Source organism: Poeciliopsis prolifica, unplaced genomic scaffold, assembly GCF_027474105.1.
Source record: "Poeciliopsis prolifica strain line A6 unplaced genomic scaffold, Auburn_PproV2 SCAFFOLD048, whole genome shotgun sequence".
NCBI lineage: Eukaryota > Metazoa > Chordata > Actinopteri > Cyprinodontiformes > Poeciliidae > Poeciliopsis > Poeciliopsis prolifica.
The window spans coordinates 1,441,126-1,467,623 of record NW_026562423.1 but is presented as its reverse complement, the minus strand read 5'-3'; the positions used below and the strand labels follow the sequence as shown (position 1 = coordinate 1,467,623).

The following is a 26,498-nucleotide window of genomic DNA, read 5'->3' as shown; positions in this document are numbered from 1 at the left end:
TTGTGTGTTTAATTTTTATTATAGGACCTGAGATGTAATATTCATTTTATCAACACATGTTTTAAGTCATTGAGGCGTATTTGGTGATTGCACTATTACAAAAATTCAGTTCTGAGTATTTTTAGAGGGAAAGCTAAATGTAGCAATTTCCTTCATGTTGGCCTGTCACACAAAATCCCAACTGCTATTATTTAAAACGTACTGGTTTGTGGTCGTAGCAGGAAGAAGCATAAATGTATCACGGCGCTGCATTGGCGTATTTGTAAATCAATTTACATTAATTAATCCCACGGAAGCCAACTCAAATAATCCCTCATAATCCCCAGGACAGTGAGGAAACCATTAGCCTTGTTAAAAAATTAAAAAATAAGTCAAGAAGAAGCAAGAAGTGTACTTATTGAATTAATTTATTTGTAGGACTGGAAAATATTAGCTAATTGGCTTAAAAGTAAGCTCACAGACATTTCAGCAAGAGAGCTGATTAACACCGCAGATGTTTGTTCTAGTTTTCCTCATTTTAAACTTTAACAGTGTTTAAAGTTTAAAAACACTGTTAAAGTTTTATAAGCAGCCTCTGTAAGGCTGCTTATAAAAGCAGCCTTACAGAGGCTGTAAATACAGGAAAACGCTGGACAGATGCTTCATTATTTTTAAAGAAAATTATAAAAAAAATTCATCCAACTGCAGGAGACGACGAAGCCGAAACTGACACCATTCAATATCCAGTAGCTCCAGATGCATTGTGGGTTCTGTAGGCCGCCGCAGCCCAATTCACAGTACACTGCAGTTTATTCCTTTCTGTTGAGAAAGCAAATGTGTCCATTACATTTACAATGGACACATTACACATGTGTCCATGTGTAACGGACACATTATACATGTGTAATGTGTCCATTCCATGTGGAATTTAAGCAACTTCCACCTGGTATTGACTTCAGTTGATTATTCTGGGTTGTTCATTGTCAAACGTGAACGTTGACACTTACAGCGGATAGTTCTTTAAGTCTTGATGGCAGCCAGCTTGCTTTTGGGTCCACGCAGTACGGAATGTTCAAAACGGTCACAAAACTGCACAAAGGGAAGGAAAACAAGAAACATGAACACATACAGATGGAATACCGTGTGCAATGTAAACGGAATCTTGACTGAATTCCAAATCGAGGTTTTTTTTTTTTTTTTTTTTTTAGAATCCAAAATTGGGGAGAAGAGGCTTATTTTCTTACATGAAGGCGTGCACTTTGCAACCGGCAAATGTGTGCTCCCTCTGTTCATAGCAGGCCCGGACCTCTTCAATGATTTTGGCAGCAGAAGTATTCGTACAACATGGGAGATCAATTCCATCGCGAAAAACAATTGTCCTGTTTTTCTGTCCTGAAACACAGAGCACACAGAGCATTCAAAAAATGGCGGTCATGACTCCGGGTTTTGTCTCAGAGTTGTCAGTGTGTGAAGCCTCAAGTCAGCAGCCGATCAATGAGGAGAACGGAAAGCTGAACTCACCTTGTACATGAAGGAAGAGCAGCACGGCGGCACAGATTATAGCCACTCTGCAGTTTGCTGAGAAAGACATCTTGGAAGTAAAAAATAAAATGAAATAAAAATCAGGAAGATGTAGAGTCTTTTAGTTCTTGCTTTTCAGAGTTACAACTGAGCAGCAGTGACGCTCTGATTGATCTAAAGACAAATTCTGCTTATAAATCAGAGAAATGGACACTCCCTCTGCTACTCACTCCTCAGGGCAAAATGACATTACCTTGTGACCAGTTGCTCAATATTTCACTTTTGAAATACAAGCCTTTAAATAGGAATGTGACACACAGGAAGATTACAAATAATACACCAGATGACATTTCTCTGCCCTGTGTGACAAACAGACGCTCAACCCAAACCACGTCAGAGTGGCGAAGGAATTTCTTCTCTTTTATGCTAAATTTTCTCCTTCCGAATGAAACACAGGCAAATAAGACTGATACTTGTTTAGGATTTAACAAATTCAACTGACTTCCAAAGTGAAATAGGTAGAATAATTTTACTGAAAAGCTAATTTAGCTCTGAGCTAGCTATTTAATTAGCATTGAGCTAGCGAAACATTGAGTTACCGCTGAGCTAGCTATTTAGTTAGCATTGAGCTAGTGTAACATTTAGTTACAGCCAAGCTAGCTATTTAATTAGCATTGATGTAGCGTAACATTTAGTTAGCGCTGAGCTAGCTAAATGTTTAGTTAGCTCTGAACTAAATATTTAGTTTGAAACTATGACATTAATAAATGAATGTCATGAATGTCGAATGAATAACATGGCGAAAATATGGCTTTGAAAAATGAGCCCCCATTTGTTTCCTCTTATGACCGGGAGGGAGGGAGGGACGGATGGATGGAAGTTTAAAATAAATGTTAAGCTTGAACTCAAAATTATTTATACCGCTGGTAAAGTTTGCTTTGATCTGAAATGACAAACTTTTTCCTTAAATTATACAGAAGAAAGCATTGCTAAACTAATCTGGAAAACATTTTGATGACAAATACAGGAGAGTGGAGGCTGCGGCTTAGGAGTTTTAAAGCCCAGAGGTCATTTCGCTGTCGTTTCCTGTTCTGTGACTCCGTCAGTGATAAAGTTGCAGACTGGTGACTCCCATACATCATATCTCAATGCTACAGAATGATTGGGTGCATGTGAAATTACTGCAGAATTTTGTCTGTCCTGATCTTCACACTGGTTTTTGTTGTGATTTAATTGGAAAAACAGTGAATAACTCAAATCATTGGTATGAATCATTATTTTCCAAATGAGCAGAATGAAAGCTTATCTGAAGGTGAGATATGAGGATGATTCACATGTATATGTGCAATGTGGACCAGAATCACCAAGTTGAAATCACAGGCGCCATCATATATACAATTTGTGTCAATTAAAAATGCATATTTATTTTTTGTTTATTTTCCTATCAACAGTTTTTTTTTATCCCTGCCCTTAGGGGTACAGCCAATTAGCTCCGTAGAAAATTAATGACACTCGTGGATTGGCTGCTTTGCCAACGCCAGCCAATAGCATATCACGTAGCACCACAACCTCCTATCATGAATTTTCCTTGTAATATTTTTGGTGTGTTGTAAAAATTAAAAAAAAATTCAAAAAAATCCACAAATAGGCAAATTTTCCACAAATGCTTTAGCTACTTACCACATCAAAATGTGCAAATGCTGAACCATGAATTGGTGGGTGTTCACTGTATCTCCTGAATTTCTAAATATGGAAGTAATTACCATTTGTGGATGATCTGTTAGCTTTGACCGTTTGTATCAAAGCATGAATGTTTTCCTCTGCTGTGATGTCGCTGCCTGTAGTTACTTTTTTGTCCAAGCGCAATATTTCCTCAACAGTTGACCTTGTTTGACCGGCCGACTCCCGAACTGCTGTGCTTCTCGGATCATTCGGTTCCTGTCGCTGTGGTTTTATATTTCACTATATCACTGAGTGAAATGGTGTCACATGCTGAAAGAGTTTTGATCTCTTATTTATTTTTACCTCTTGGGTCCTCGATGCAGATTAAGTGATTCCATTTAATTATCATCCTAATTTTCTCTTATTGCGGGAAGCAATAATAACAAATATAGAAATTTATAAGGTAATGAAATATCATAGACACATTCAAAAATTCAAACATTGAAATAATAATGAAAGAGACCATCTCCTACCATCTCAAACTGGTCTCCAGCTAAACCTAATCATTAGGGACGCGAGTTATTGATTAATGAGTTTATTTTAAGGTAATTGCTTCAATCCATCGACTAGTGATTAATTGAGGAGTGGTCGCTTTCTTAAAAATAAATATATATATATTGGACCAAAAGGGCCAACCATCGTTCCATAATATGAAGGGCCAAACATTTCTCATGCCGATTTAAAAAAAAAAAAAAAACAGCATATAAAATATTAGATTTTTTGTGTTAATGACAAAACGGGGACATTGCCCTCCGCTCTTCTGTCATCGTCACATCTTCATATTCATGCCGCCATCTTAGTTCTTGTTCCGATTGAGGATTGCCAATGTGGCCCTCTGCTGGATGGCCCCCAAACTACAACACTAAGGGAAGATCTAACAAGACGCCATTAGTTAAAAGAATTTAGCTAATTTTAACCTAATTATTGATTAGTCGACAAATGGGTCAAATTTAAAAATAGACATATAGAAACCAAATCTCAGTGTAAATAAAATGGACCCAGTTCAAACATGTAGAAGAGGTCAAGCTGAAAATACAGAGCAGTTTGGTGCTGCTGGTGGCCCAAAGTGCCAGTAGGTTTTATTTCACTCAGAAGAAGCTGAGCAGGAAGCAAAACTTCTTTCCAAAAGCTCCTCTGATTGGTTGGGTTCTGGTCCAGGTTTCCTGTTTGTGGCGAAGCAGCCGGACATGCCGCCCCAAAACCTGCTGCTCACTCTCCATCAGAACTCATGCTCTGTAGTGACATCGACAGCAACATCACCCAGTTCACCAGGCTGGGTGGTTTCTGTGGAGACCACAGCTTGGTTTCCTGCAGGGGTGAAAGTATAGAGTTTTAACAGGAAGTGATCATAAAGTGTGAGATCCAGTCAGTTTCATTGCTGATGTGTCATTTTCCCTTTGTCTTTTTTTTGTTTTGTTTTTTGAAGTGACTGTGTTGTGGACGTCATGTTCAGGTACGTCTCAAATCGTGTGAATATCATGAAAACATCATCTGTGCGACGTGACTGTAGGGATATTGTCACAGGTTAAAGTCATTTACCGGAGCCCCTGCTGCAGCAGATTGACGCCAGCAGGATGCTGCACACGCAGTACGGGCAGATGACCAGCAGGTGGCGCAGGAGGTGCACCAATGACACAGGAGGAGAAGGAGAACTTGCTGTATGATTAGCATCATCAGCTGAAGAAGTGGAAGCTGTCATGGGGTAGGAAGATGGCTGAGGGACAGCAGGATCTGGATAGAGATAAAAGGTACGTTTGGTCACTAGAGCAGTCGCCACCTGTTGGTCAGAGGGAGGAACTGCTGAAACTGTCTGTGTTTTATTAGAAATTGTGCCAGTTGAGACTATAAACTCAACTTTTTCCTAAATAAGATAGCATTATTATAAATGCTTCTCCATCTTTATGAAGTACTGGACTGATCTTATTAGATATTTCTGTAAACAGACTATTATCTGCATGTTCCATACAGTGAGAGAATATTTATTGTGAATTGAGGGTACGTACATAAATGATGTGAAATCAATCATCAGCCCCTGTCTGGACACAGGAAGTGATGTCACTCTCCTCACCTCTGACTCTCATATAGCTATGACGTGATGATCCAGAAGTGTCAGTGGAACACCAGTAGGAACCTTCGTCGGACTGTTGGACTCTGTGGATAATGGCCTTCTGAGATTTGACTCCATCTTCAATAATATGACTGTTCCTGTAGAAATAAGCTGCGCGGGAGGAGCCATCTTTGTGACGACAATGCAGAGTGACGTTACTTCCTTTCACCACAGGAAGAGCGGGGATCTCCAGAATTAAAGTCGTGTCTGAACAGAGAGACACAGATGTTTGCCCCATCACAAAAATCATGATGATACAATATCAGGTTCAGAAAAGTTTGATGTGGTTCCAACAAGTTTTGAAAACTCTCCTTAGCTGTGTTCTCCTTAGTCTGGCATGCTTTTTAATGTCTGGACCGTTGGCTACTGAGACACAATTGCTTGCCAGACAAAGTTAAACGATTGGATCCGATTTACCCTAATGGTAACGTTCTACTATGAAGTACATAATGTGTCAGATTGAAGAAAGGTGCTGGAAACCGCGTGTGCTGTAAGCAGTCATCGTCCACTACAACAAAACAAACGGCCAACATCTTTGCCAGCGATTTCCATATCAAGCCATATCTGTCCTCACAAATCTGCCAAATGCATTTTTATCAAGTTTGATTAAAAAAACCTTTCCATCGACTTTTTCTTACACGGGACTACAACCACTTTGATAAAGGTTTTGGATAACATTTCCTGTCAGCACTCCATCAAAACCCTGTCCAAGTTTTACAGGACACCAGTTGGTCTTAAATAGGAAAGGGGTAAGAATTATCTCATAATATTCTAAACTGGCTCTGATATTTTTTGAAAGGCAAGGATTATTCTATCCCCTCTTAAGCATAATGATGAGCTAACAAAGATAAGATTATAACATTTTCTACAACGTATTTAAGCCAAGACTATGACCACTTGACACAAAAGAAGGGTTCAAAAGAATGAAGATCCCACCAATACAAGCACAGGGATCCGAACAAACTACAGTCCATGAAGCTGAATACCTCAGACCAAGCAAAATACCATACTTTCTTTCTGGGTAACAGTGATGTTGATGTGGTCGCTGCTCTGTCCTGCACTGGTTTCACACCAGTAAACTCCAGTGTAAGAAGACAAAAGGTCAAGGACGCAGGAGGAGTCCTTAAACACCCCAAAGTCGGATCCAGACGCTCCACAGGTTTCAGTGAGTGTTCCTTTGGTCCTCTTAACTGTCCACCCATCAGCTGTCTGTCCGTCCTCACAACTCAGAGACACTGACTGTCCACTGAAGAACTGCTGAAGGTCTGGTCTGATGATCAGAGACACTGGAGGACAAACGGGAAGATAAAAGAAATCCTCTTAGCACTTATTTCTTCAGACAGCTTGAGGAATTTCAAGAATCTCAAGCCAGATTTGTCACATGAGCCAGTAAGAGGATCCAACGGGTCATATTTGTCTGGCGGATTACAGTTTATTACTTGTGGAGTACTACAGGGTCCTGTGTCATAAACATTTCTATGCTGTAGGTCCTCAGATGTTTTGACTATCTGATGCCTTCTCCATTCAAACCATTTACAGTTGTCAACATTTCATATGTACATTTTGACAAACTGCGTTAGAAAAGGTTGATGGAACAGAAAAATTCTAAGTGACTTCCTCAATTTTGGAAAGAAGTTTTATGTTATGTGGTTTTTTGGTATTTCTGAAAAGAGTTAGTGCGCTAAAGGGAAGATAGAAAGCATTTGCTAAATAGGCTGTGACTGACAAAGCGTACGTTACGCACTTCCACATATAGCAAGGTAAAATTTCGACATAGTGAACATTTACCTCACTACTTCCTCATTGATATTACAATGTATAAGTAGACAAATTCTCCAACCTTCAGAAACAGTCCCTCCTGCCAGCAGAACAGTAGAGACTCCTGGAACATAGAGATTTGAAGATCCACAGTCAGCAACAAAGGAAGAGCTGATTGGTTACATCCGGAGGAAGTTTTTTTTTTTGTACACTTTTTAAGGATTTTCAGGTAAATTTATGCACCTGAACATTGAGAGAAAAACATGAACTGACAAAATACAAATTCATAACGTCACAAATTCTAGAATGATAATAAAATAACTACTAGATACATAAATAAGTAAAAAGCTGGGGCTAAATTTAGGACCGCGTTATTCATTTCCATCTTCATCACCATTCAGAGCAATTCCGATAAATTCTTCAGGGTGTTATTTCATCCGTACGTGATAGCTGAACCTGCTGTGACGGACAGAGATGGATTCAGAAGTTCTGGTTTTGGACTCACCGAGCAGCAGACACCCTGAGAGAAGCTTCATGATGTCTGGATGGAGACTGAAAATCAGAGTGGCTGACAGAAGGATGTCCTGCACCACTTCCTGTCATCAGAACAACACGCCATCTACTAACAAACAGCTTCTGTCACATTTGTAGGAGAATCACCGCTTTCGCATCCTGTGTGATCTACCATTTACGCATCCTGTTACTGCAGCAGCGCTGATGTCTGATTCTGAGCTGACCTGATGAAGATGATTCTCTATAATTGGGTTCTTCATACAAACCGGTCAGTTTTTGTCCACTGTCCCGTCCAAACGAAACAGTTAAATATGTGAAATATGAAACGACACTGAAGAGCTTCGACCTTTTTAATGGCATGAATTCAAACTTATCAAAAATTTTACTGTAAGAAAACACTTTATGTAAAAATACACCAACAATAAAACATTTTCATTAAAAAAAAATAAAAAAATAGTTAACATGCATCCAAAGGGAAGCATGGAGGAGGAAAAGTCACGATTAGTGAAGGCTGCACATGTACTTGACTTGAAGGTGTTCTAAAAAGCCGGCTGGGTTCTGCAGAACTTGAACACCGGGACAAGTAGAGATATCCAGTACCACGGACATGTCCACATGTGAAGGTCTGTCCAACCATTTGATCTTCCTCTCTGCAGAAACATTACACAGGCGGAAGACTAGAGAGAGACAGTTCGCTGGATGACCTCACTGATAATCTAGTACATTCCTGGAAAACTGGCAGAATTCTGGAGACTTCTGGAGTCTCCATCTCCATCCTCTGTGACCTGTTAAGCTGAGATCCACTTCTGTCGTAAGTCCTGCAGAAGACACAAGACAGTTTATCAAAATAAATTTACAGCAGAGACAGGTTTACATGAGAAAACTTTGCTACGCAAGCTTGATCTGAGAAGAACGGATCAGGGTGTACGGACAAAGAGCAACAAGATTGATTGTTGTAAAATCGTCCTCCAAGGCTGCTCTTCAGACTCTGTCTCAGGCTGTTCCTCTCAAGCATGTGGTCGGTTTGGTCGGAGTTCGTATCAGACCAGAGCAGATGTTCTGTGGACCACACACAACGATTAAAAGTAATTCAGAACCATGAAAGCAAGTATTTAATAACATTTAAGATCTGTCAGAAATTAGTGCCTGGTCAGACTAGGAGCGGTTCAGAAACAGCCTTGAGATTGTACTTGGTCAGGCAGAGGGTTGGATTGCCTCCATAACTTTTAGACTGTTGAATGGGTAGACTCTGACCTCTGTATCATCAGGTAATTTATGATCTGCTCCATATGGTGTCAGGAGGAGTTTCCAAACCAGCTTAGAGAAGAGGACAGAGAAGTATTCACAAAGCTAACCTTTGACAAAGAGAGACACGACCTTCTGCTTCAGGTTGTGTCCATCCTTTTGGACGGTGCAGACATAGAGACCACTGTCACAGTGGTTGGGGCTGAACAAAGTCAGACTGAGATCTCCGGTTCTTAACGGGTTGTCTTCCATCTGTGTAAGACCTCTAATCATCTCAGGCCGATCCGCCTGGGTGCTTGGATACAGGTGGACCACCTGGTCCGCGTCTACACGTCTCCACTCTACTGTTGCCGTGGGAGGAAGACGAACTTTGGTTTTACAGGGCAGGACAACAGCTTCCGCCCCCTCTTCAGTCTTCACCACTTGCAGCTTGTAGACTGAGGAGCGAGAAAGAGAGCATGGTCAATCGACAGCTGCAGGCCATGATCTGCAGTGATGGTGGAGAACATCTCATCCTGCTATATTTAGTCAGAGTTTGTCCAAAGGTTTCAGTCTGAACATGAAGCAGGTACCATCTCAAGGCTACATACCTGGATCATGTTTTATCCTCTTGTATCTCCTGTAGATGACCAAACCAAAGACAGCAGCCAGGACGAAAAATAGAATCAGCACCACTGACACAATTATCAACCATGTCGGATGAGGACGTTCTGCAGGAGCCACAAAGAAAACAGCCAAGGTTCAATCAGGAACTGAGTGACTTCTATGTGACTATTTAGTTACACTACAGAATCCCACAAAGACTTGGACCCGCACCAACCCTTTACTTGGAGAGGTACATGGATTCGACTCAATTCCTGTCCGAACCTGCGGACAGTGCAGGTGTATGTCTCACTGTCAGAGACAGAAGGGTTCTTCAGAGTCAGACTGAGGTCTCCGGTCTGCAGAGCATCCTTGCTCATCATGGTTCTATTGCTGTAACGCTGGTTCTGCTCAGACAGATCATCGCCGCTCTGCTGATGGATGTGAACAGTAGAAAACTTAAGGTCCTCACGGCTCCACACAATCGTGGACTCCATGGAAACAGAGACGTTGACCTGGCAGGGCAGCTGGACCGACTCCATGCCGTCAAACACCTCCATCCCCAAAGCATGCAGGGAAACTGGGGGAAACACAGACTCAATTTTTCATTTATTTTTTTACATTTTCAATCAGCCAAGACTAGATGTTGGCATGACGTAAGTAAAGAAAGAAGTTAAGTTTATTTACGGTAGTGAGCATTCATCCATCCATTTTCTGTACAAACTTGACCCTAGTGGGGTCAGGAGGTGCTGCTGCCTCCTGACCCCACTAGAGGCCCAAAACTTTGGACAGGTCGCCAGTCTTTTGCAGGGCGGTAGTGAGCTAAGAGCTGCTAATTGCCGCTAATAACTAGTTTTCCATTCTGTGGTTTAGTGTTTTTGCTAACTTTTAGCTGACATTTAGCACACTTAGCTTCCCCTAGAATCACAGTCTGGATCAATTCTAAAACGCTAATTTACTTGTCTGTTTTCTAAACTTTCAGAAAAAAGTTCAAAGTTCAACATCAGTTTGACAACCAACTTTTGCTCATGTTGAAGTTTCAAATTCAACTTGATAATAGATTTTAATGACTTTCATACTTATTAATATATTTATAAGTGGAGAACTATCAATACTTTTTCAACTATCAGTTTATTTTCCCGCTCTTATTTTTGAAGTCTTTATGCAGGAGTTCTGTATCCTCTCTTCACATTGCGTTTTACAGTTTCTACATTTGTTGTAAACTTGCGAGCGGCACGTATACCACATCGAACAAAGTAGAGTATAAGACCGAGGTGACATGGAACTGACAAGAGTCAAACTTTCTGATCAGCTGGATCAGAAAGTTGGATGGGTGTCTAATCATGCAAAGATTAATGAGTTGTTACCCCTTTCATGCTTGTGTTAGGTACACCATTATAGTGAATGAAATATAACAAGGCACTATTTGAAAACCTGCAAGGTTCTGGCAGGATGTGGAACTCTAGAAACACATTGTGAATTGGCTGAGTGTGAACTAACATTGACTGGTACTACTGCCTTAAAATCATATACACTGTCACAGCGTAACATTTCACAGTCTGCAGCTGTAAGAGGGCGAAGAGACGTTGGACATCATGGTAGAGTGGTTGTGCCGTCATGTTGCGTCATCAAGCGGTTAACAGGAGCTTTGGGGAAATCCCTAGAAAAGGAAGGGAGTTGCTATGGCAACAAGTCTGAACTGGTGTGTGTCCAACAGGTTCGGCTGAGTTAGCTGTGTTCACATTATATAGAGCCGATATAAACAGAATGTCAATATTTATATTATTCTAAAAACTGTCTGTGTGACTAAGTTTGCTGTATTGTTCCTACAATAACTTGAAGCTTTATTTTACCACATCACTATATGGTGAGGACTGGAGCAAGAACCAGCAACACAGAGTGACTACATAGACTGCAACAGGTAACAAGCTGAAACAGGTCAGACCAACAAAGAAAAGGCTGGTTTGTGTCGTTTCTCCTGGTTACCGGGGTAAATTCTCATTTTTGTCTTTGTTTCAGTATTTGTGGAGAACACAGCTGGATAACATCTAAGTCCAGTCCTGGTAAAACCTCTGAGACACCAGGAACAGTCTCCTCTCTAAAAGAGTTCATGGAACATTAAACAAGTCAGCACCGAGAACACCGCACGCTTTAGTAGAACATTGAGAGAACATTCAGAGTTTTTACCGTACAGCAGAATCCCAGCTACAACAAACATTATCATCCCGTTTTATGAGACCTCAAAGTGAAGCACTTCTGAATGAGCACGAAACTTGTAGTCGTGCCCCTCCCAGCACTGAGTCATCATGGCGCAATAGATCGGCAGAAATCTATTGCACCTGAAAGGTGACCTGATTCTGATTCTGTGCAGAAGCAGAAAGACTACCCAGGCTTCTGAAAGCTGTATAGCTGTGGTCTTCTTGGTACTGATTCGTAGTGGTCCAGCACACTGGACCTGGCAGTAATGTGACCCGATTCTGACCTGAGCATTAAAAAATGCTGATGCCGTTGTCGGTGGTCTATGTTTCACCTTGACCAGGTGAGTTCCTTTCTGAAAAAAGTGACTTCCCAAGACAATGGCAGAGTTCACCCCAATGGACTTAATATTCTAGTTGTGTTGGGTTTGTACGTAACCGCCTTTTCCACCCATCCAGGAAAGACCTTACAGAGAGAAATGAACTGTGTATGGCAAGAGCATAGTAACAATGAACAAAGAACTCAGAAATGACCAAAACACAAACTCAAATGAAAACAAAAAGCCAAATACCCAAAGATTATGACAATATCCCAACCCCAAACCAGTTCCCTCGCAGAGTCAGAGAAATACAGAATTTGTTGAGTGTTGGATCAACCAAAGACGATTCAGTGAGTTACATGTTGGAATGGCAGGGACAGAATGAGGCATAGGAGAACGACAAACCAAGTGGCAAAAGACTTGGTATGATTTCCGGACTATAAGCTTTTTTCACATGCTTTGAGTACTGTGTTATGTCCAATAAATGTTTTTTTTTTACACACTGGTTTCAGCACATCTTCAAGATGAAAGTGATATTGAGAGCGTCAATGAAAGAGAACATGCGTATTGTATCACATCTGTCTCCCAATCAAGAAATATTTGTTCACCAGCTGAACTTCTGCTTAAATTGTACACTAGATTATCAAAGAACTTTGAATAAATAAGCTATAGACACAGCCTTAATTTAAACCTGTATGAATGCAATTTCGGAAACCAGGTATGACCATGGTGGCTTTATCATGCCACCTTAAATGACTTTGAGGTTTTCAAGTGTGAGTGGTGTAATATGTGCCTTTTCAAAGTGGAGAGTGGTTTTACCACAGCTGTAATAGTCCAGCCTCTAGAGTCTACCATCTGCTCCTGATATACTGGATTCATTCTGTGCTCAGAGATCACTTACCAAGCAGGACCAGCAGCTGCTGTAGAAGCATCTCAGACCTTCAACTGCTGAGAGACCCGCCACCTTCCAAAAGGCACTCGAACTCCACAATCAGATCCAGAATCCGGCAGTCGGTTTCTGATCTGTACTTGGGGACTGCTGGAGGTTTTCTTTTTTCACTTTCAGTTCCTCATTCAAAGATGAGTTCACATGTCTGTAGATTCCTGTATTTTGAAATTTCAGCTCCTCTGTGTGGAATAATCAGCCACATCAGGGTTTGCCTGGAGGGTTCAATCTGGAGGGACTAAAGCAGACAGAATGTCATGAGAGACAGATCTGAGACGGACAGCTCTGAGACTCTGGTTTTACAACTGCGTTCACTGTGGTCTACCGCCCCCTGGTGGGCATAAACTACAATCACATTCGTCTTCATCAGATCAGCAGCGGCGGCTGGATGGAGAAAGCAAATAATGACGCATTGGGTAAAAGCATGCAAGGAGGAATGAGGGTTGTTTCTCAAAAGCAGCGGCATATACAAGTAGATATAAATCCTAGAACAAGAAAGTTTAATGAAGAATATTATGTCAAGGTGACAGTGTTTTTTTTGTTTGTTTTATTATATTTTTTTTAATTCAGTGTTTATGAAATTATATCCCTGTATGTTTCAATGTAATACTCATGGGTTTATATAGCAATGAAGTTATTGTACTTTGCATTGGAAACTCCTTCCCCTCCAATAAAGAGAAAATCTGTTAAGTGTAATTAAATTCAATCCTAATAATAATAAAAAAAGGACTAAAAATAGTCTCCGTTATCTCTCGTTCACAATCGTTTCAATAAACCACGTGATCGCCTCTCGGCTGGATCAGAGTGTCGTAACGCGCCATAAAAACTGCTCTGCTTTAAACCAATCAACATCCTGGACGCATCTGACGCAGTCAGGAAGAAGCAAGGGGAGGCGTTCCAGCTGTGACTCATTTTTCCCTGAACTAAGGCTGTCAGGTAGCATTTCCAAACGATTCCATTTGGACACTCTTAATATCTTCCGCCAGTTGTTATTATTTTCACCCTCAACATGCCTAACTAAAGTATCAAGATGTAAATGTTTTATGAAACCTGTTCTGACGTCACAACAGCAATAGACTCTTTGGACTATCTGGCGGGAAACTACCTGAGAGTCTGAACTCTGGGTGAAAGCAGAATCTTCTCCACCGGCTTCAACGGCAGAAGAATTGTTTCCCCTGTCTTTGTATCAGCCAGACAAGGTTAAGGTAAGTTGGGTTAAAGAGTCCCAACACGGTTTAAATGCTTTCTTTTAGTGAAGAAAAGGAAAAGGTTCCGCAATTCCAAGCTGTCTTTAAGAGGACTGTAATGAATATAAAGTTGTAGGACATTGTTAGAGAACTGGCATCCAGATGAGTTCTACAGGTACTAATGAGACAGAGGAAAGAGGCAACTCAGCAGGGGGGGCCAGGACTCTTGCACTAACTGTGTTCTTTGCTGCTATTGGAGGAACGTTCCAGTATGGCTATAACATCTCAATCATTAATGCCCCAACCAGCTACATCCAGAACTTCATCAATGACACGTACATGGAACGCTGGGGAACAGGTTTGGATACTCCTCAAGTGACTCTAGTGTGGACCTTCATTGTCTCTGCATTCTCCCTGGGCGGGTTGCTGGGGGCCCTGTTGGCAGGGCCTATGGCGGTTCGCTTCGGAAGGAAAGTGTCGCTGCTTTTGAACAACTCCTTCCTGCTGGTTGGTGCTGTGTTTGTGCTGACTTGTAAGGTGGCAAAATCATTTGAGATGATCATTCTCGCTCGTTTCCTGGTTGGGATTAACTCCGGAGTCAGTATGAACATCCAGCCCATGTACTTTGGAGAAAGTGCTCCTAAACACCTCAGAGGCGCCGTGGCGTTTTCCTCAGCCGTTTTCACTGCATTTGGAATCTTCTTTGGACAGGTTGTCGGACTCACTGAGGTGCTGGGTTCAGAGCCTCTGTGGCCCTACTTACTAGCTAGCAATGCTTTGCCGGCTTTGATCCAGCTAGTGACCCTGCCCTGGTTTCCCGAAAGTCCCAGGTACCTCCTCATTGACCGTGGAGACAGGGAAGCTTGTGTCCAGGCTCTCGGAAGATTGCGTGGAGGAAAGATTCCCCCTCTGGAGATGGAGGAGATGCTTCAAGAGCAGCAAATGTCTGCGGCCTTAAAGTCTGGTTCTTCTGCTCCTGCCAAGACGCCGTGGGCTCTGTTCAAAGATCCGGACCTACGACTTCAGCTCAGGACGGTCATGACTGCAAGCAGTGCTATGATGCTCTGTGGTAACGACTCCATCTACTTTTATGCATACTACATATTTCTGGAAGCAGGGATTCCACCAGAGAAAATTCAGTATATCACCATTGGAACAGGGGCATCTGAGTTTACTGCTGCCCTGCTGAGTAACGTCCTGATTGAACGGGTGGGCCGCAGATACCTTCTCATCGGTGGGTACAGCCTCATGGTTTGTTGGACCATCGTCTTCACTGTTGCTCTCACACTCCAGAGCCAAGGTGTCACAGGAATGTCGTATCTCAGCATGGCATGTGTGTTCGCCTACATCCTCAGCTTCGGCCTGGGCCCTGCGGGGGTCACAGGGATATTACCAGCTGAGATCTTTGACCAGACAGCTCGGCCAGCGGCGTACATGGTCGCCGGCTCGCTTATGTGGATCAGCCTCTTCCTGGTCGGAATGTTGTTCCCTTTCATTGTGAACGGGTTAGGAAACTACTGCTTCCTACCTTTCCTGGTCGTCTGTCTCATCTCGGCTGTTGTGCTCGGTCGAACCATGCCAGAGACTAAGGGGAAGACTCTGGCAGAGATTACAGCCGAGTTTGACAGAAAAAATGGACGAGCCTTACATGTTGAAGAGCCTGAGCAGTGCCAGCTGGGCAAAGCAAGCTCCTTAGCGACAACGGAAGCTAATTCTGAATCTGATCATAAAACTAACTAACTTCTAGGAAAAGTGTAAATTGAAATATGGTTAAAATGTCATAGAGATGTTACGCATTTCTTGGTACCCCTTGTAAATTAAATAGCTTTACCAAGGGTACTGGCAAATGGCCTGTATGATGGATAGGAATAGATATCAAATGATGATCCTGTTAAGAAACTGTTGGGATTTACTCCTTATAATGCTGGAAACTAACTAAATCTTTTATTACTGGCATAGTGTAGCATGACATAAACCAGTGTAAACCCATTAACCTGCTCTTAACATGAACAGATGCTTTAAAGCAACATTGAAAAAGTGCCTTTTACTGATGCTTTACTTCCTTCAGGATCCAACATCACAGAGCCAGTCTAAAACACAGCACACCTGCAACTTAACAAGCTTACTCTAACTCATCACCAAAATCTTTTTGAAAGTTGTAGCAAGTAGATATCTTGGCAGAGGAGAGAGTGATCATTTGAATTGCATGTGATAAAGGATTATCCACTGTGCATGGACACATCTGTACTCCCAGAGAGCCGCGCTCGTTTAGTGGGATAATCTTTCCTGGCTCTCCAGCCCACCCCAAGCAGTGCCCTGTGCACGTTTCCCAAACCATGTACAATTTTTTTGACATGTATTTATGCCGTGGCTGGATCGCACCTTTAATTTAACTATATTAGTTAAATTCATCTATACATTATGCCCATGAGGACTTACATTTGCATTTCATAAATGAAGAATAAAAACGTTTCAAATTTTAGCTGCACTACTTAAAAAGGGCCAGCAGATGTCACCATTGTCCTCAAACTATCTGTATGCTGGAATATGAGGTGAAAGTCAGGAGAATGAATTAACTTCCAGGCATAAATGACACGTTTTCTAGCCAGCAGCTGGCACTTCCTCACCCCTGTTAGCCTTCTGTGAACCTTCGGTCCAAGATTCTCTCTGCTCCTAAATTACATTCAGACGCCAAACTGAATCAAACGTGGCATATTCATCTATGCATAAATTTAATGTTTTGCATGATGCCGACTGTTTGCACTGAATGAATGATTGAATTTACCAACACTGTATGGCACTGTTATTCCAAAGACTTCTCTGACAATCGTCAGCTGTGGTATTAATATATATATATATATTTAAAAAATCTTTGTAGTATTCTCAGGCTCTATTTATAGGCTATCGTTTCTGCAAGCCAGTATTTATTAGACAATATTTATCTTACAGATGACTGTACTGCATGTTCAATGAATAAATAAGATGTGATGACTCATGCTTCTGTCCTGTCTGATGCGGTTTTGACCGATTCCAGCTGTCTGAGGCGGCTGCTTGTTTTAAAGTTGCGTTGAAGCACACCACTCAAGCTCCGTTCAGCCCCCAGCACTTTAGCTCAATTTCTCCTGCACACTTGTGTTAAATTGCCACCGTGGCACGGTTTATTAATGGAAGCTCGCCAGGAAGATCGCAAGAGTTCAGGAGAGCTTTTTCCGTAGATCTCTCCATTTAGCATAAATAAGCAAAATATGCGATGCGCTCTACTGACACAGTGTGATTTCATAATTATGATTTTCGGCCATTGTTTACGTCCGGAATTACAGATTCTGGTTTCTTCTGTTGCAAAAATGATTATTTCTTGAAAGCTATTGGATACTCATCTGATCGACATGGGTATAAAAGTGATGCATTGTAGTTGGGGTCGTGAAAAAGTCAGAATACGGGTAGCATTTGCCTGCTGTGTAAACATAGCCTAAAACGTGCCGATTTAAAGCTGATTAACTAAATTCATACTCCACATGAGCTCGATATCAGATGGATAAAGCTTACTTATTACAATCTCAGTTGAGAGGCAGCGTATTGTGATGGCGGCATGAAAGCGGCCTTGTTTAAATGTTAATACAAATCAGTTCAAAAAGAAGCATCTGTTTATTTCTCTTTCATCGTCGCTTCGAGAGCCTCTCCTTCTCGCCACCCGATGAAGAATAGACAAGTACCAAGGCAGGCAGCCGAGGGTTTCATCTTTAACAGGACTTTTTGTTACTATGAAAACATATGAGGACGTTGCCAGGCACCAAAGCGACAAGGAAAATGAACCTTGATGTCGACAGAAGGAAAGAGCAATAAAAGGCGACAATCTTTTATGCCGGAGAAAGGTTCTGTTTGCATCGGCAAACATCGCCAGGATAGTTTTAATAAGAAAAGTTCGTTCAGAGATTTAGCGACCTCTGCGTGGAGCCCTGTAGCAAATCAACTTGATGAATCCATTATAGACCAGACAGAAGGTCACAACGGACCTTCGAGAGAGGCTTGTCATCATCATCAGACTAGCTTGGACCACTGACATGAGCCCACGGCATGGAGAAAATTGTGACATTATTGCAATTTGACCTTTTCTCTCAGAGAAGGGATTACAGAGAAATCTAGTTAGAAATGGCTCAAAGCACATTAGAACCATGTTGGACCTGTTCGTCGCATTCTGAATAACCTTCAATTCATTCGGTTTAATATGAATAGTTTCTATGAGTACGATATTACCGAATTGTAAGTTGATTTAATGGTTTTGTAGAGCTTAATTATGAATGGGGCAGAATGGATAGGAAACGTATCCAAAGACATGGCGCCTTTCCAACGATAAAAGTCCAGCACACGGCGCAAACAACTCCATCCATGACTTCCCAACTTCTGCCCAACAGGAGAGCTGTTGAGAGACTCCCACTTTGTTGGGATGAATCCTCCTTCCTGCTGGTGTGATCACGCTGAGGGGGGGGGAGGTACCATCAGGAACTGTGAACAATCTGGTGTTTGTTGAGAGTGCTGGCTTCCTCAAAGGAGACACTGAAGATGTTCAGAATAGTCTGGTGACAGTCTTTTGGACAGGTCTGCTTTGTTTTAGCAGAGACTAGTAGGCATGGACCAACATGACAGATATGTTATCAGAGTCCATAGTCCTGTGTGTTATTTCCTCTTGCCGGCATATTGATACGTTGATGACAAGTCAACAGCGTATCTGTCGGATTTGCATTGTTTCGTTGAAATGGATGGATGTAAATTATTGGTACAACATTGGGATAATTCTATATGCAGCCCACAATTTCCAGATTTTATTTTGTACAACTCAATATAGATCATTTTTCTTGATCTGTTGGTCTATCACATAAAATCCCCAGTGAAAGTTTACGATTTTAGTAAGGGGTGTGAATGCTTTCAGAAGGTAACATACTATTCTATTTAGATTTAAGCTCTTTTTCCTGTACCTTGATCTCTGAGTCTATCATTGTTCCCTTTCTTGGAGCCGGATTCAGATCAATGTATTGATCTTTAGTTGGGGAAAAAAGTGACATTTCAATAAAGTAATAAGCAACATGAGAGAGAAAACAAATTAGGCACATTTATAACGACTTATCAGAGAGAAATACTCCAGTTGCTTTGACACCCAGAGGGAGGCCCGAGGGCATTGTAAGGGTTGTAAGTGATGAGATGCAGCGAGAAAGAAGACATTTACTGCAGACATGGAGATTGGAGAACTGCCTCCCTGCAAATTCCTCTGGGTCTGACAGGAGGATGGAGAAAAAAAAATCTCATATCTGTCCATCATCCATCACTGGGAGAAGAAACCGTCTTTCAGGGAGGGGAGAACCCCCAGGGAGCACAACAAGGACCGAGCAAACACTCCCAGCAGCACATTCCAATTCACTTTAAAGGCGTTTATACACCAAACTGTATAACGCCCACCTTCTGACACGTCAAATCAACACATTTCACAACACTGTTCTTCAAATACTCAATGAACAGGAGCCATGTTAAGCGATAAACAAGAAATCCCATTCATGATTCTGCAAACAATTTCAGAAAGAATCACAACTCAGACCAAAGTTAGACCAGCAGAAACTTTCATTTAATTTGTTCGTGTGTGTGTGTGTGTGTGTGTGTGACATCAGCTTAACTGACTCACTGGTGCCAAGAAGATGTTTCAGTGAAGTAAACTGAAGTACGTTCAGCTCTGGCGTCAATGTGAGGTGTGTCAATTTAGAAAGTCTGGAAAAAATGCTGATCTCCACCTTGCATTTGTGTTTTTTTGATGTTGTATTCCAAATATCTATGAGTACAATTTGAGATTAAAAGTGTTTTAATACCTGAAAATCTGGTACACTTTCACAGTAAGCATTATCATACTTGATCCAGATGGACTAGGTTAACCGAAGAAAAGTATTAAAGGGTAATAAGTAACGTTTTTCCTCATAATTAAGGTTTTATTCATCCTTATCAGTACAACTTCAAACTCCAACATAGTGAAAACATAATATAAGGTTGTATTCCAAGCTAACTAGGCTAAATACAGAAATTCTAAAATCTACATTTTTTGCTTGTAAAGGTTTTAATAAAATCCTGCCAATCAAATGTACCCGGTTAACTGATCGTTATCAAGTCTTTATTTTTGCTGCTTTTACTGTAATAAACAATTTGAAGGCTAATTATTTCACAATGAGAAAGAATATTCACAAGATTAAAGACATCTGCCAGACATTTCTGAAATGAAAGTTACATTATGTGTAGATAACACTGTCATACTTATAAAAAAACAAACAAAACCCCCCAGCAAAACCCTAGAGCTGTAGCTAGGACTCTAAAAGCATTCCGACTAGTAAAGTTCAGCTTTTGGATGGACTGGACGGGGAAAAAGCTTTTTCTCTCTTAAGGTATTACAGTTGAGCAGCTGCAGCGTCGACTATGAATCAAATAAAATAGTCCTATCTCTTCTTAGGATCCCCACTGCTCTTTAAAAGAGTCATTCCGGGTCAATGAAATCTTTCAGAATGCGTCTAAATTCACCAGGTTACCTCCTGGAAAGAGCAAAACTGATGTGACAGATCCTATCATCATGCATCAAAAATATTTTCCAAGCTGTCAGTTTCATAAAACAGCTCAAATCCATAAATGGTTAACCAAGTCACCACGCTAATTATTGTATGTGGTAGGACTGCAATATAGTTAAAGGCCCCTACATGTAATCATACAGCTTGGCCTTTTTGTTGACATTTCTGATTCAGTGGTGCTGCGACTGAGTGACATTAGGTCTGATTGGTAACATCAGATTTTTTCATTTGACACCTTCAATTAAAAACAAAGCGTGTCCACGGTGGACAGAGCTCATAGCGACCAACTGGAAGCATCTTCAGCTCCGTATCAGATGGCTTTTAATCAGATTACTTTTCACACACCGTTCATCTTTGCTTTCCTCAATTCCCTTTTTCCATCACTTTATGTTTAGCTGCTAACCAAAAGTTTGTAGAGAGAAAACCCATCCAACTGCTGCCATCCCTTCCTTGTATTTCTGTGTTGTCCAGTCCACTGTAGTGGGCAGGAGCAAAACATGGCCAGCTGGGAAAGGGTTTTGGGGTGTGGAATAATGAAGAAGACTAAGGTCATTCCACAGTCTCTTCAGATCTTCTATTTGCTATTGAAAGGATGCGCTGATGATCTGGTGAAGCTCAGTGTACCCTTAGACGTCCAATCATTGGAAGTTATAGCTATGCTTTCTGCCTTCTTCAGCATTTGAACAACTTCCTGTTGTAAGCTGTTGCTTGTTTCTTGTTTTGTAACTCTGTCACACTCTATCGTTCCAACTGGAAACTTGAAATGGTGCCAAACTAATGATTTGAGAGCAGTTGGAGCATCTTCTGACTGCAGTTGGTTAGTGCTGGCGAGACAGTTGTCACCTCAATGAGAAACTTTGTAATGTTTTAATATTCCAAGATATTGTACAGCAAGATCTTGTCACCGGCCCCAAGAAAGTGATCGTGCATTGATCATTGTTCATAACTGGTGATGGCGTACCACACACTCAGTCATTCAGAACACATTTAGATACCAGGTTGAAAGTTTCTTCACTTATAGTATTAGGGGTTAAATTGTTTTACTCTTTTCTAAAGGTGCTATTCTTAATTGCTGCTTCCAGCAATTAATAAGAAGCCTTGTTGGATGCAAGAGTGGAAGAAGTTTCCTTCAGTTCAGTGACCGGACAAGATGAACGAAAGATGAGCCTAAAGGCAGCAAGTTCTGTAATTTCAAGGTCAAGGCTTCACACGGAGGTTGTCATATAAAAGTGACACCATGGAAGATGCAAAGAGAATTCGAAAATTTTACCGCAGGTTGGTAAAATTGTAAGGTAGTACCCCAAATTGATGGGTTTACGTGTTCATTCAATGCTGAAAAATTTGTATATCACATTGGGCCTTCCCACCCTCGCCTTGATTCACCCACTGACAGAAAAAGAAGCAGCGTGACCTTCTGCCATCCTTGGACCTAAAACCCAGCCATCTGGCAGCACCTGCCTTTGCATACATTAGGCGGCACCTCCAGGAGAAACATGTTGCCGAGTCATTTTGCACCCTATGAAACCATCTATCCTGCTTAGACAGAACCGGGGAAATGATGAAACCAGCCAGTCGGATCCTGAGAGAGCAGGTGGACGATGGATGGTAGAATGAGTAGAGGATGAAGGGAGAGAGGAGATATGTAGGGGTACAACTAATGATTATGGAGAGTTCGGGGGATGAGAAATGAGCCTGCCTCTGATATGCATCCATGTAGAAACAGGAGAGAACCTACTGCCGTTGAGGGGCAAAACACACAGTGAAGGGGGTCCTGGCTGTATAATATAGATTATTTAGATGACGAAACGGTTGCCCGTTTTGTATGTACATCAGCGGAACATTGTTGTTGCTGAATTCTGTTTCAAAGACAACAACCAGAAGAGAGCCAGAAGGAAAATTTAATCACCACTAGAAACGGGTCTCCCTTCAGAGTAACTTCATTACTGAATGCAAGCTCTATTAAAGTGGTGTGGCAACAGTAGACCGAGATACCTATTTAACAGCACGAGCCAGGCACTGGCCACTTATGTAAAGGAGCTGTGCAGTTAGAGCTAATAAGTATGAGGTGAAATGGGGCTGAAAACTCACTACTGGTTAACAGGCCAAGAACGGACCCTGCAGGGAGAGCTAATAATCCAGTAGACCAATGAGAGAGAGCGATACCAAACACAGAGGGAGGAGTATTTATGACATGTTTGCGCAGGCTTTGTTCAAACCTCAACAAAACACACATTATTAACAAAACTTAAAGGTTATAGTTCCCCATTCAGAATGTGCCGCAAGGTATGGCTGGTATTTTCTCATTGATATTGATTGAAACGGTTACCAACATAGGAATAGTAAAACAAGGCCTTTGACAGCTAGCTGGAGATTCCACTAAATTGTGGTTTATAAGCTTTACACCTTCAACAATCAAACCATTACATGGGAAGAGTAAAAAAAAAAAAAAATCACCCGTCTCATTGGTTGTCTTTATATTTCAACTTTATACCTCATTGGGCCAAGTCGGGGTTCAGAATCATTTTGAGTCTAGGATTATTGTCTATGGGATGGAGCTTTAATATGTTTTTTTCTCTTTCTCAAAATATCAGTTTGTGCATCTCTTCATAATATCGTCTTCTTCATCTTTTCTGCCAGTATTAATAGCCGGTTGTTGATCATGTGACTTGTGTGATGCAGACGTCGTTTCCATTGCAGTTTTGCCAAATACACTAATTCCAATAGAACTGAAAACCACCTGATCCTAGTGCCAAAACTTTATTATTGTTTTTCTGTAAAGCAAATTTGCTCCCAAAATGTCAAATTGCACTTTTTAAAAAAGTTAATAGAAACACAGCTACTGAGGATGAAGAGTAAAGGATGCAGTGAGGCCCTGCTCAGCAGATGGAGGAAGTGTGTATAAAGGTATATATTTTTATTGTATTATTTCAAAATCAGCATTTATCCTCACAATGGTGGTACAATTGGTAAATAACCTCTCAAAACTATTTTTGTGTCTACCTTTTTTTTTTTTTAACACAGCCTTGTTTATTTGTGAGGCTTTACTTTTAAAAAAATTTGTAGTCTTTTATTTTGAAGGCAGTTTCATTCATGTATTTTGTCCTGAAGGAAATGGAGATGAATCCAGTGGTTGGAAAACAAGTATGCAAATGTGTGGTTTTGAAGTACTGTTAACGCACATTGTTATATTTCTGCAAAAAATTGCATTTTTTTTTTCCGTTGAGAATGTAATAAATACATTATTGCTAACCTAGCCAAGCCCACCTCTGCCCTCTTTATTTATTTATTTTTCCTTTGGGACTACGGTGCATTCCTTCTGTACTTTGAAGTCAAGTCTTTCCATTAAAAAAAGCACATTAATGCTCTATGAAGTCTGAATTCCAGCCGGAGAAAGTCAGAGCTTGCTGAGATATCTCAAGCTCCCTCCAATATGGCCGCCGCACCCGGAACACATGGCTACAGTAAATTGTGAATGGCAAAATCTTTGCAAAGCATAAATATAAGTCATTGCGTCTGCTTAGAGACGCTCCACGACTGACGCTTGCAGCATCAAAAGGCCACAGTTACATTTGCTGTCCTCCTATATCGGTCTGATGGAAAAGTTTACGGTGTGAAAACATTAACAATTGTTAGTAAATGTCAACAGCGGCTCCCCTCGCCGCAGTTTCTCTCTCGTGGCCTTTTGTTTTCCATCGCCTCTGATGTAGAGCGAGTGAATTAATATTAGACTGTGTTCTCATACATACATTAACATTTCACCACTATTCATGGAAACTCAAACTAAACCTACTATAGTCATTAGTGTAAGTTTTTTCTAGCTTTGTTATCTTTTTGTTTGTTTTAGAGCTTAAACTCGCTTTATGTTCTGCAGCTGGAGCTTCTGTTTAGGGGCTTGTGGAGAGATGTTACAATTTTTTTTAATATCACATTATTTCAAGCTAAAAGTGATGGGCTGAAAAACAATGTCTAAAAAAGAAACAACAAAAAAAACGGATCCATATCGTAGGCGATTCTGGAACTTCCTGCAGAATTTGACCTTTTGTCGTTGCATACATTTGCTGCGTAATTAAACTCATCAGTCATGATCTTGCATCTCGTAAGAGACGGTCAGGCCGTGAGCATCTTTCACCTTTATAGCCATCATGTCACACAGCTCCTCATTTGAATTCCATTAGCCGGCTCTTGGGCTGAATGTTTTGCTGATAAGCTGCAGGGAAACAAGCCGGCAGCTGTCAGAGAGCAAAATGCAATCCAAGACAAAATTCACATTTTTTAAAAGAGAACTAATGATATATGATTAAAGTAAATGCAAAACATTCTTTATTGATCCCCAAAGGGAAATTCATGTCTTGTCCACTTTTTCTTGAGTTGTAGGATCTCCTGTAGCAGTCTGCGTGACAGCGATTCTGAAGAAGCCTCTCACTGAAGTCGCTCTGTTGCTTTTTAACAGCACAATGAAAAGGTTTTTTTTTAGGGTTGGTCTCCACTTTCTGAAGAATGCCTCTTCACATCATCACCTCCAGTCGACCTCGGATGAGAACCAACTTTGTTCAACTTTTCATTCTGACTGACGACGTCAGCCTCCGTTCTGAATTTATCCCTAAAACAGTCTACTGGGCTGAGATCAATCGCCCTGTATCGAACTCGCTCTTCTGTGTCCAGTCGTTAGAGACTGAAGGGGCCATCTTCATTTTTATTTTTTATACAAACGTGTTTGTACGTGTCGAACAACATCGTCCTTTTACAATTTAGTTTCATGTACAAACTCATGAAATGATACGTTCTGTCACCTTTAAGATGCTTGACAGTCCAATCTGAATTTCTGTGTAAATTCAGATAGTGCGTAACACTTTCCAGCTGTGTATATTGGTTCCAAAACGTTCATTTATGACGCTGGTATGTGAATATTACTTATAATAATCCTATCTCAGTTTGGACGTTACCATGTCTTCCAATCCATTAAACAAAAGCATTTCTCCAACAGCCGGTCGCCCATCTCCTCTCCGCCATAATTGAGCTTCGTGATTGTTAGCTGTCTGAGACTTGAGTCATCACGAAGCTCTTTTTCTTTTCCCTTTTGAAAAAATTTAAATAAAAAAATCACTCCATTTTCTTGTGAAAGAATGCCAACCACTTTTCTTGTCACATAATTTTTTTTGTGTGTGTGCCTCTCATAACGTGCAATAATTTCCAGTTTATTATGTTTGCAAGAACATGATTGGGAAGAAAAATCCAACAGCGCCTGCTTGGCGTTATTAGAGGTCTGTTGTCTGTGACAAAGGAGGCTGACAAAATTTTGACGCTTCATTTGTCTTTCTGATTCGGACTGCTGTCCTTAACGGTTGTTGAGGACGATCGCTTTCTTCCTGTTCCTTTATTACTAAAATAATCAAGACTTCAAACTAAACGCTATTTGAATGTCTTGCAGAATAAAACACCGGCACTTCACATGGCTTTTCTAGATGATTGCATGTTGCAAATGTGATGACACCAGAAAGACAGGAGAAAATAACTGCAGCAAAATTTGTAACATGTGAAAAACGTGTTTTACATCTGGGAACATTTTCAGATTGTAAGTATTTCCTGGTCGAAGGTTGTTTTTTTGTTTGTTTGTTCACATGTTAATACAGTTTTCTCATATGACAACAAAGTTTTTTAACCAGTGTGTAATATGCAGTTTCACATGTATTGTGGACATTGTGTTGTACACATGTGGCAAAACAGTTCACATGAGTAAAAATTTCTACAGTTAAACATGTTGTGACACATGGGAAACATGTGAAACACGTGAGAAAAAGTTTCATAAGTGGGGATTTGCCATACGTTTCAC

The 26,498-nt window shown here is 41.0% G+C and overlaps 4 protein-coding genes across 4 annotated transcripts; 1 reads left to right on the top strand and 3 right to left on the bottom strand.

Annotated features, from left to right (window-relative positions):
* Positions 1-627: 627 nt before the first annotated feature.
* On the bottom strand, positions 628-1,646 carry ccl34b.8 (chemokine (C-C motif) ligand 34b, duplicate 8). The gene is made up of 4 exons (XM_055057518.1): positions 1,501-1,646; positions 1,224-1,371; positions 987-1,068; positions 628-798 (listed from the first exon to the last, which is right to left on the bottom strand). Exons 1-4 carry the CDS (start codon positions 1,568-1,570, stop codon positions 772-774), a joined length of 327 nt encoding a protein of 108 aa, XP_054913493.1. The 5' UTR covers positions 1,571-1,646; the 3' UTR covers positions 628-771.
* Positions 1,647-3,540: 1,894 nt separating this feature from the next.
* LOC129377522 (uncharacterized) lies at positions 3,541-7,623 on the bottom strand. Its single transcript, XM_055057521.1, has 6 exons — positions 7,593-7,623; positions 7,170-7,211; positions 6,340-6,615; positions 5,291-5,536; positions 4,762-4,953; positions 3,541-4,530 (listed from the first exon to the last, which is right to left on the bottom strand). Exons 1-6 carry the CDS (start codon positions 7,621-7,623, stop codon positions 4,442-4,444), a joined length of 876 nt encoding a protein of 291 aa, XP_054913496.1. The 3' UTR covers positions 3,541-4,441.
* Positions 7,624-7,971: 348 nt separating this feature from the next.
* On the bottom strand, positions 7,972-13,043 carry LOC129377504 (uncharacterized). Its single transcript, XM_055057499.1, has 6 exons — positions 12,844-13,043; positions 9,666-10,007; positions 9,436-9,555; positions 8,956-9,282; positions 8,533-8,659; positions 7,972-8,418 (listed from the first exon to the last, which is right to left on the bottom strand). Exons 1-6 carry the CDS (start codon positions 12,872-12,874, stop codon positions 8,262-8,264), a joined length of 1,104 nt encoding a protein of 367 aa, XP_054913474.1. The 5' UTR covers positions 12,875-13,043; the 3' UTR covers positions 7,972-8,261.
* A 1,050-nt stretch (positions 13,044-14,093) lies between these two features.
* LOC129377468 (solute carrier family 2, facilitated glucose transporter member 11-like) lies at positions 14,094-17,071 on the top strand. Its single transcript, XM_055057424.1, has one exon. The coding sequence runs from the start codon at positions 14,238-14,240 to the stop codon at positions 15,813-15,815; it is 1,578 nt and encodes a 525-aa protein (XP_054913399.1). The 5' UTR covers positions 14,094-14,237; the 3' UTR covers positions 15,816-17,071.
* The last annotated feature ends 9,427 nt before the right edge of the window (positions 17,072-26,498 follow it).

What these genes read in the sequence shown, in the direction of transcription:
- ccl34b.8 (XM_055057518.1), bottom strand. Translation starts at nt 1,570, where the DNA reads ATGTCTTTCTCAGCAAACTGCAGAGTGGCTATAATCTGTGCCGCCGTG. An exon ending in TGCAAAGTGCACGCCTTCAT is followed by an intron (nt 1,069 to 1,223) that starts GTAAGAAAATAA and finishes CCCTTTGTGCAG; the next exon opens with TTTTGTGACCGTTTTGAACA. An exon ending in GACTTAAAGAACTATCCGCT is followed by an intron (nt 799 to 986) that starts GTAAGTGTCAAC and finishes CTTTCTCAACAG; the next exon opens with AAAGGAATAAACTGCAGTGT.
- LOC129377522 (XM_055057521.1), bottom strand. Translation starts at nt 7,623, where the DNA reads ATGAAGCTTCTCTCAGGGTGTCTGCTGCTCG. An exon ending in CTCAGGGTGTCTGCTGCTCG is followed by an intron (nt 7,212 to 7,592) that starts GTGAGTCCAAAA and finishes TCTATGTTCCAG; the next exon opens with GAGTCTCTACTGTTCTGCTG. An exon ending in CACTGTTACCCAGAAAGAAA is followed by an intron (nt 5,537 to 6,339) that starts GTATGGTATTTT and finishes CTCTCTGTTCAG; the next exon opens with ACACGACTTTAATTCTGGAG.
- LOC129377504 (XM_055057499.1), bottom strand. Translation starts at nt 12,874, where the DNA reads ATGCTTCTACAGCAGCTGCTGGTCCTGCTTG. An exon ending in GAGGATAAAACATGATCCAG is followed by an intron (nt 9,283 to 9,435) that starts GTATGTAGCCTT and finishes CTCGCTCCTCAG; the next exon opens with TCTACAAGCTGCAAGTGGTG. An exon ending in CGTGTCTCTCTTTGTCAAAG is followed by an intron (nt 8,660 to 8,955) that starts GTTAGCTTTGTG and finishes TGTGGTCCACAG; the next exon opens with AACATCTGCTCTGGTCTGAT.
- LOC129377468 (XM_055057424.1), top strand. Translation starts at nt 14,238, where the DNA reads ATGAGTTCTACAGGTACTAATGAGACAGAGGAAAGAGGCAACTCAGCA.